The following is a 10,022-nucleotide window of genomic DNA, read 5'->3' on the forward strand; positions in this document are numbered from 1 at the left end:
ATTATGCTTACTACACTTATTAGTCTATAATGTTTTTCTAATGCTAACAGACACTTTTAACAAAGCCATCTATCATTTTAAATCACCAGTCATTTTCCAAAAGAATCAAACACAAACTCATATAGTGGAATTGAGAAAACTGTTATTTTTCAAATCATGGGGCAACAAGTAGCCATTAGGGCATTCCAAAGGGGATAAGCCAGAAATACAGATTCACTTGGTTGCAATGGAAAATGTAAATGTTGGTATTGAGAGTTTAAGTAGCCCATTTGCTCCCAGGGTTAAGCAGAAGAAAATGAGAGTTTGCCAGTTCCTTGGCAATGCGAATATAGTCTCTCAGGGAAAGGCTGAGTGAGCCAGTGCCACTCTACCTGAGGAATGAACTAATGATGGACTTCTGTGGACTCAGGACAAAGTAATAAAGATTGTAAACATCTTACTTTTCTTTGCGATTAGAAAGAATTTAAGTCTCAACCGATTCTCTGAAAATATGTAGCCTAGTCTCCAGAAATAAAGGTTCATAGTCTAGCAGTTTATTGTCAAAAGCAAAAAAAGTGAGAAGTGCTATGGATCAGAAACTGAGGATTCCTAACCAGTATTTACACTAATAGAGGGTCTGGAAACACTTTATTCAATTATAATGTATTTAAATTGCTGCAAGTTTAATCTGTTGGTAGAAAAATGAAAAAATACACCTAGCACGGTGCTTTACATACAGCAGGTGCTCAATAAAAGTTCAATGAGTTCAGCTCCTTGAACTGTCATAAAGGGATAAGTCAAATGCTTTATTCTTAAGTTTTAACAAGTGAGAGGTTGAGCACTAGATCAAAAATATGATGAGCAATGAATGATTTAGTATGAAAGGAACAGAAAGACTCTAGTGCAGTCAAACAAAAGAAAGAGACAGATTCCAGAACTAAAAAGAAGCCTCAAGAGAAAGCTGTGAAGTAGTAAATGAAGTTTTTAAAATAGTCAAAAGGGAACAGGAAGATGCAACTCTATAGGACTGAAGCCTTAAAAGAAAAAATTTCTCACTGAAAGCAAAGAATGGTGAAATTCAATCCATGAAGAAGCTTGAAGTATTAGATTCTTCTTTTTCTCTACCTCATATAAAGTGTGTGTGTGTTTTTTTTAAACTGAGGCAATATACACATAACAGTGCATTAATCCCCATGTGCAAGCTTGATAAATTTTTACATATGTACAAACCCAGATCAAGATACAGAACATCCCCAGTGCCTCCTACCACCAGTCAATAACCCCACCACCACCTCCACCTACCACAAACTGATCACTATAGCTCAGTTATCGCTGCTTTTGATCGTCATGGGATCATACAGAATGTATTCTCTTGTGCGTCTAGCTTTTTTTCACTCAACCTTATATTTTTGAGATTCATCCATATTTTCACAGACATCAGTAGTCTGTTCCTTTTTATTGCTGAGTAGTAGTCCACAATACAAACATACTACAAATTTGCTTATCCGTTCCTGTGTTGATGAACATCTGGATTGTTTTCAGTCTTCTGCTCTTATGGTTAAAGCTGCCACGTATGAGCATTACTATACAAGTCTTCTGGTGGACATAAACACCCATTTCTCTTGGGTATCTGCCTAGAATAGAGTGTTAAGTCACAAGACAGGCATGTGTTTAATAGATCAGGCCAGTTTTCTAAAATGATTATATCAATTCACTCCTATTAACAATGTTTGAGAGTTCTCATATAAAGTTAAATTTTAAAAAGCTCTTTAACTGAAACACAAGAGCTTTAAGACTTTTTTTTGTATTGTTTTTTGTTTTTCCATCTTTTAGAGCAGGGGTAAGATAAGCAGAGTTCTCACACCTCAGGGGATACACAAGACGATTTTAGGGGGTCTGAGAAGAAAATAGTACAACTTCTATTTTAGTTTCTTATTCTTTCACCTAAAAAGTAAATTTTACTAATATTTAACACATCAATTAACACCAGTGTGCTTATTTACATGGTTATATTTATTCACTTTAGGCATACTGTGACTTATTCTGTTGAATAGAATTATGGAACATCTACTTCTAACAGAATTCTTGCTAAATGAACAAGTGGCTAAAGGAGTCCTACAAAGATGACGCTATTAATGTAAGCACAAGAAAACGAGGAAATGGCCAAGCTGACAGTTCTATAATACCTCTTCAGAAGATAAAAACTGTAACAATCTAGTCAGATCTCACAAGAAGTAGGCAAAAAAATTCCCAAAATTAGTACTTTTGAAAATATAAACTTAATCTAGTACTACTGACATTTTGCCAATAAGAATTTTAAAACATAAAATATCATCTATATCATGTCATCCCTATTAGTTTCTTTCTGTATTTATCTTATAATATATATAACAGTACAAAGTACATGTACATATAATTTTAAAGTAAATTTACACATATTAGATGCATGCTCAAACTTTTTTTACCAACAAGGTACACAATCAAAAGGCTTCAGAGATTCTTGTTTTAGCATAAGTATTTTTTAGTATTAAGCTAGTTAATCCTTAGGCATAAATGATCTAGTTTTTAAAGTCATATACAACAAGTATACTCTATCAGAAACAGCCAGCTGGTATTTAATGTTAAAATAATACATCTGAAAAGGGAGAAGGACAAGAATCAACTGGGAAGAGGCATAAGGGAACTTTCTTGGGTACTGGTACTGTTGTGTCCCAGTAGGGGCTTGTATTACACCAGTGTGTATATCTGTCAAACTCACTGAATGGTACATTTAAGGTAAGTGTGTTTCAGTCTATGTAAATTCTATCTCAAAGGGGAAAAAAAGAATCTATTAAAAATATTGACCTCTAGTTATTGATGTACATGCTGGAGTGTCTAGGAGTAAATAATGATGGCTGCAACTTACTCTGAAATGCATTAAAATAAGATGAACTTCTGTATGGGTAGAGGGATGGATATGTGAACAAACAGGTGATAGAGCAAGCAGAATAAAATGTTAAGTGTAGAATCTAGGTGGTAGATATATAACTGTTCACTGTACAATTTTTCTATATGTTTGAAATTTTTCATGATAAAATGTTGGACAGATCTACTTAAGAACTGAAAATTTTAAATAGTGTAGTAATACAGAGGAAAAGTTAGAAATTCAAAAAGGAAAAAGGCAGGAACATTCAAGTACCACTGCTTAGTGCTTTTACATACACTAAATTTGAGAGGTGAGAATTATCCCTATTTTACAGACTAGTAAACTGAAACTCAGATTACAGAACGTACCCCAGGTCAGAGTGTGAAGCCCAGCCAAAAGCTGAGACCAATCTGATCAAATTTACTAGATGTCTGAATCCTCTTGGCTTACATTCCTCACAAGGGGATTCCTAGGACCAAAACAAATGTCTTCTCTACAGCAGAGAAATCACTTCTCCATTCCACGTGGACCAGCTCTGACTATTAGAAAGCTCCTCTCTATAGCCTGAAGAAATTTGTCTCCCCCATGTTCTTCCTGTTTCATTCCTTGTGGCCATATATTGATAGAATCCTAACAGGGATGGTCTTCATATCAAGTGATAGTATTTGAAATTTGAATAAGAAGCCCCCCCCCCAATTTTATAATTTCATCATCTACAAAGCTATAGCTAGGTGTAAAGTGGGGATACTATCTCATAACATTGGGATGAAAATAAAATGAGAACATTGACACATTCAACTGTAACAAAGAGTAGGGACTCAAATCTCTTCTTTTTCTAACATTTACCTTTCTTTGGAAACTGCAACATGCCACTCACTATAAAATAATATATTTTAAAAAATTAGAGATTTAGGTCCTTCCCCTGAGGAGCTCATGTTAAATGTGAACAGACACATATTTTTTCCCTTGTATTTACTGTATCTTACCTAATGTAATTCACTTTATTTCCTCATTTTATTTTCCATTTTGCCTTGGTTTGGAATGATAACTCTTAGGAAGTTTATGTACAATTAAATATACAACTAGGACCACCCCTGCAGCACTTTTTTGTTTCAAAATTACCACAGGTGGCCAACCCTTGCAAGCAACATGTTAATGAAATTTTAAGTCTATTTTCTTTTTGACTCTCAGATATTTTTCAAAGGTAAGATTAAAGAATGCCATTGCATTACAAAAAAATGACCAACTGGTGATGAGAACTTTTAATTTACTTTGACTATGTATAAACATATGTGCCCTATGGCTGTTTATTTCTTACCTGGCAAATATTTTGGGGGGGGTCCCCTAAAGGACTCCTAAAATAACAAATCTCGCCCCAAAGCAATATGGCACTGTAGTATGAAAAATAACCCATTATTCTACCATGAAAACTTTGCCTAATTTAAGGACAACCTACAATAAAGATGTGGAGAAAAGTTATTTGCACAGCCTCATCGAATCTGAATAAGACTGCTTTTTTCCCCTTGAAATCTGAGGTTGTTAGTATTGGAAGAAATCCTAGAGATGAGCATTTTATAGCTGCAGAAATGGATACTCAGACAGTTGAGATGATTAGCCCATAACAGAGCCCAGACCAGATGCCAGGGTCTCCCAATTCCTGACCCAGTGTTCTTTCCATTTTACAATCACGACAAACTAAAAGCAAAAAAGCGATTATGTCCATCCATTACTTCAACTTCACTAAATTTCAGTCTGGCCACCCATGATGTCACTTCCTTTTGTGAATGGGTGTATGGGGGGGGGGGGGTCTTGCTATCTTCACTTGCATATAATACAACATTTTTAGAGCCTGCACTCATATTTATGCCACTATTTCCTATGTCTACTTCTATTCCTCAAGGATATCAATATAGTCTTCAACATGCCTTGACCCTCCTTTCCACTGTATTCGTTATTTCAAGCAATTAACTGCCAACTGTTATAAAATAAAAGTAAAAGGGGTTTATTTTAAGACACAAAGCACACATGCTAGCAAAGGGCCTAACAGAAAGATTTTAATGTTATGTATTACACGCAGATGCTTTCTAGAGAAAGAGCCCAGCGACAACCCTGCTACCTAGGAAGAGAGAGCTACTGTGGACTGCTGCGAAAGGCCAAGGATAAGGTCTGGGATCCGACCTAAAACAAATATGGAGGTGAAAAGGCACGAGGAGCTTCCAGGACCCACCAGCCAGAGCCAAGCTGCAAGCTCCCGGCTATCTGATGTCGGTTTAAAAGAACCATGGGCACCAGGGATGCACGTACCCCAAGACAATGATAGGGCAGGCGGGGCACCCGGAATCGCTCTCATGGAGAACTCAACAAGTCTGGATGGCGAAGGATGCACCGAGAAACGGATGAATGACTGCCAAGAGGCTCCTGCTGGCTCTGAGTGACCACTACCCCTTTCCAGGATTTACGCCGCGGAAGCTCGCCGGCTCGTCAACAGCCATTTGCACTACGCTCCCCTACGTGCCCCGACGTTCGCCAGGGACCGCGGTGTCTACCCACGACCCTGCCCGGAGCGATGCCTCCACTCCAGGCCCGCTTCCCGGAGGCGCGGGCTCCCGGTCACCACCGGCTTTCCGGGGGAAAGGCAGCGGCGGGCCTGCCGGGGCCGGAGCAGCCTTCGAAAGTGGGCGGAAGGATGGCCGCCCTCGCGCGGTGCAGGCGCGGCCCGGAACCCTCGCCTCCAGAGCGGCCCCGTCCTCCCTGCGCAGCGCCGCCCGCTCCCTCAGCCCCGGCCGCGGTCGGCCGCTCGCGGCGGGCTCCGCGCTCTGGGCTGAGGCGATGGGGAAAGGGGGCGGGCGCGCCATCATGAAGGGGAAAATGGTGGGCGGGCGGGCCCGCGCGCGGCCGCCGTACTCACCCGGGCCGGCCAGTGTGGGTAGCCCTTCATCTTAGCGAAGACCAGGTCGCCCGCCTTGTACTCGCGGGGCCGCGGACGCGCCATCCCGGCCGCTCTCCTTCCTGGTCGTCCTTGGGCGCCCCGAAGATGCCGGGAGGCCGCCCCCCCGCGGGCCGACGGACTGCGCCGCGCTCCCCGCGGGCCTCGAGCCGGGCGGGCGGACGAGCGGCCGCTCCGACGAGGGGAAGCGGCGAGGCGGCGGCTGAGGCGAGGGGTGGGCGGGGGGCGCAGCAGGCCCGGCAAATCACCGCCCGGCAGCGGGGGAGGGGAACCCCCGGCCGCCCTGCTCTCGTCCGCGCGGAGGTCCCCACCGCTGCCGCGCGCTGCTCACAGGCGCCGCGTCGCCTGCCTCATGCCGCCGCCGCCGCCGGCGGCCTCTTTGCCGGGCTCCCGGGCGCGGCGCGAGCACCGGGCCTCGCGCCTCCTCCGAATTCCTCCTCGGGCAGCGACCGCAAACACGATCTTATTATTGTTCTCGCGCGCGCTCAGCATCCCCCCCCCCCCCACCACCCCACTTCCCGCTCCCCACCCCTCCCCTCCTGCGCCGGCCGGTTAATTCCTAGGTACACGGCCGGCTTTCGTGCAGAAACAGAGCGCGCCGGCCCGGCTGCTCGGCGGGCAGGCGGGCGGTGGGTGCGTCCTCCCCCAGCACCGAAGCCCGCGCCGGGCGGGCGGGAGCGCCTACTCCGGGGGCCGCCTGCTGCCCGCTCTCTTTTGTTCTTGGCCCGGAGCTGCTAGCCGCAGCCCAGCCAATCACCACCACCTGGCCGCCCCCCTCCCCACCCGTCCGCGCCACATCGAGGGCGCTCACACCGGCGCCCCCAGCCCCACGGCCACCTCCTGCTGACTGGTCTCCCGTCCGGCTGCCCGCCGCGGGCCGCTTCCGCGAGTGCTCTCGGGTGAGTGAGGCACAAAGGCGCTCCAGGCCGGGGGCCGGCCGCGCGAGGGGACCCGCTACCCAGAGCATCAGGCTGCTGGCAAGAGCACCGCTCTGGAGTCAGCGACCTTGTTGGGGTCTCACCCTAGGCCTGCCCTTCACGGTGCGGTGTGACCTACCCAGGGCAAGCTATTAAACCAGTCACCGGAGGTTTTCTATTTGCCGAGCGGGACAGTCGGGATTCGAACACGGATCTCCATAATTCCAAAGTCCGTAAGCGGTTATGCTTTTCCATGTGTGGGCCTTATAGGCCTGTAGTTTTGTGAATGGGACTTATTCTGGCAGGTCACTCGTTTCCAATCCTGGCAACATTTAGACAGAGTTTTTTTGAATCTGCCCGATGAATGAATGCTGCCTCTTTCATCATCCTGCCTCTTTGATCATCCTGAAACTCACCTTTAAGAGGTCAGCTGCTGCAGCTCCTGAGTGTAGCAGACTTTCTGTGGTCCTCGTCTTGTCTCCTTGTTTGTGTCTGTTCCCTCTTCTAGGGTTTCCTGCCCTTTCCCCTTTTTAGAGAAGCTACAGTTTCTTCCAGCATCTGCCTTCCCCACGTGCTCTGTAGAATTGTGTGTGTTTTAACCCCTGCTCTTGTTCCTTTATGCAGGGCTTCGGATAATGGGGCTTTAAATTCTCTAAACTTCCTGTGGATTGTTTACTTTAATAGTGCTTGACATTATCTACTAAGGCATTTCCTAACTACTTGCATCTGGTGATTTTCCTTTTTCGATATTTACCCTTCCTCACCAGTCCTACAGGTTCACCTTTTCTTCTTTTCTAACTGTAGACTAGTCTAGGTGCTTTTGCTTCTGTTTTGAGAGCCTGTGTAAGTCTTAGTCCCTTCAGGCTGCTGTATCAAAATACTGTAAATACTGTAGACTGCGTGACTTATAAACAACAGAAATTTATTTCTCACTGTTGTGGAGGCTGGGAGGTCCAAGATCAAGGTATAGGCAGTTCAGTTGTCTGGTGAGGGCCTGCTTCCTTGTTCACAGAAAACAGTTTTTTCTCTGTTTCCTTACATGGGTAGAGGGGAGTAGAGTGAGGGAACCCTCTGGGATCTCTTTTATAAGACCACTAATCTCATTGATGAGGACTCCATCCTCATGAACTAATCACCTCTCAAAGATCCCTCTTCCAAATACACTGGCCATTAGGATTTAACATGAATTTTGGGAGGATACAAACATTCAGTCTATAGCAGCTTACTAATGTGTCTCCCACTTCTAGGATGGCCATGTGTACCTGTCATCATGCCATCACGCCCTGCTCATGAATCTGTGAATGGTTCCTATATCCTCTTATGCCAAACCCAAATCCCTCTGACCAGCTGCCAAAGCCCTTAGCTATTGGTTGCTCTCCCCACATGGTCCTGCCTCCCTATGGGCACAGATTAGAAATAGGGGAGATAAGAGAAATGAGAGGGGAAAGGTGGTCAGTTGGAAGCCATGGGGGGACTTTAAATGGGGGGGGAGCACGATCATAGTTTGGGTTCAGACAGGTTACTCTGGTGGCCTGTGTGGAGATGGACTTGAGGGTGAGAGTCTGGAGGCAGAAGCTGAGTTGGCCCTCAGTTGGTGGGGGGCTCTCTCCAGAAGAGAGAAGATGAGGACTGGGACAGGGCTTGCTGACTCACTGGACGGCACATAGCAAGGAAGAAGGAGTCAAAAACTATTCCCTGGTTTCTGGCTTAAGCAATGAGATGATTAGTCTTGACATTAACTGAGATGAGGAAATCCATGAAGAATTGGCAATTTGGGGATGAGATCATGAGTTGTTTCGTGCATTGAGATTCCATGGCGCATCCAGAGAGAGATGCTTTAGTGGAGCACTGAATACACAGCGTTGGGGAAAGTGGTCAAGGTAGAACATAGAGACTTGTGTGACTTCAGTAGATAAGTGGTGGTTAAATCATGAGAGAGGTTCCTAGGAGACTGTGTAGAATGGGAAAAGCAGTGGCAAGAAAGGAGCCAGGTAATACCAATATTTAAGGGTCAGGCAGAAAAAGAAGAGTGTGGTCCTGTAGGAACCAAAGAATTAAAAGAATTTCCAGAAGGCGGGAGATATCCAGGTACATGCCACAGGGAAGTCAAGTTAATATAAGGAAGGAGATGTCTCCATTTAATCTGGTGATTGAGAAGTATTTGGTGTCCTTGTTGGGAACTGTTTCACTGAAGTGGTGATGAGAAGAAACCAGAGAGCAGTGGCTTGAGATGTGAGTGAAAGGTGAAAATGTGGAGGCAGGAAGTGTGGGCAGCTCATTCCCAGCAGTGGAGAAGGAGTAGCCTGAAAGCAAGGAGGGAGAGTTGTTCTGTTGTGATTATATGGCTGGTTTTTAAAGATTGGAGAAATTTGAGTTTGTTATTAGGAGAAGGAGCCAGCAGAATGGTTGAAGACAGAGTCCAAAGAAGTGACACTTGATGGAGGTTTGGTTATATTGATAATGTGGAAGTTTCTCCCAGTCTAGGCTTTGGTTTCAGGTTTTTAATTGAGCCTTGGCCTGGCTGCTCAGCACGCATTTTTTGCCTGCCTCTCATGCCCTACCAAGTCAGACTTAATGACACACACACATGGGATCCCCTTACAGGCTCCCTCTGGCTGGTCATTGGGAATCTAATGTGCTTGGCTAAGCGCCCATCTGTTTTGAAGCCAGGGTGGATGCAGACCACCTTGTCAACACAGTTTTGCCAGGGATGAAGCATTGCTCTGTGGCTTTCACTGCATACAGAGCTTTCAGACTGGTTTCTCCGCTTTTATGCAAAGGATTGTTCCTGTGGCTATTCCAGAACAATGCTCTATTCAAATATTTAACAGATAGTAAGTGACCCTTTAGAGATACCACTAAGACCATTAAAACAGTCTGATGTATTTTATTTTAGTCAATGTGGCCCCAAGAGCTGGTTTATTTGCATGTATAGATGTAAGCATGTATATAATATATAGAATACATTGATTTTACTTGAAACTTGGAAAGATCTCCATTCACAAATGGTGATAATATCAACTTCCTTTGATCACTTGACTTCAGCATCCTCAAATCCCGATGAGCCCTACTACATCTCCCTGCCCTTGGCTACCTGATCTATTTTTTGCTACTCCTCTTCTCACTCACACACATCCACACATGTTGTCAGCCCTGTCTTGTTTTCACCTTCCCCTTTCATATCTTGGCTCAGCTTCCTGATAAAACTCTTTTAGCAGTTCCTTCAAATCCTGTTCCTCAATTCACCCATTCCATGACGCTTCAATTACCTAAA

General features: G+C 44.9%; 2 protein-coding genes across 2 annotated transcripts in view; one reads left to right on the top strand and one right to left on the bottom strand.

The window, feature by feature from the left end:
* Positions 1–6,322, bottom strand: part of HDGFL3 (HDGF like 3) — a 72,758-nt gene extending 66,436 nt beyond the window's left edge. Inside the window, exon 1 of the mRNA XM_057719992.1 lies at positions 5,793–6,322. Coding sequence (XP_057575975.1) covers positions 5,793–5,876 — 84 coding nt within the window. The 5' untranslated portion in view covers positions 5,877–6,322. The remainder of the gene's footprint in view (positions 1–5,792) is intronic.
* On the top strand, positions 5,919–6,904 carry LOC130844534 (proline-rich protein 36-like). The gene is made up of 2 exons (XM_057720730.1): positions 5,919–6,302; positions 6,395–6,904. The coding sequence occupies exons 1-2, from the start codon at positions 5,919–5,921 to the stop codon at positions 6,902–6,904; spliced, it is 894 nt and encodes a 297-aa protein (XP_057576713.1).
* Positions 6,905–10,022: the final 3,118 nt, after the last annotated feature.

Source organism: Hippopotamus amphibius, chromosome 2 (assembly GCF_030028045.1).
Source record: "Hippopotamus amphibius kiboko isolate mHipAmp2 chromosome 2, mHipAmp2.hap2, whole genome shotgun sequence".
Taxonomy (NCBI): domain Eukaryota; kingdom Metazoa; phylum Chordata; class Mammalia; order Artiodactyla; family Hippopotamidae; genus Hippopotamus; species Hippopotamus amphibius.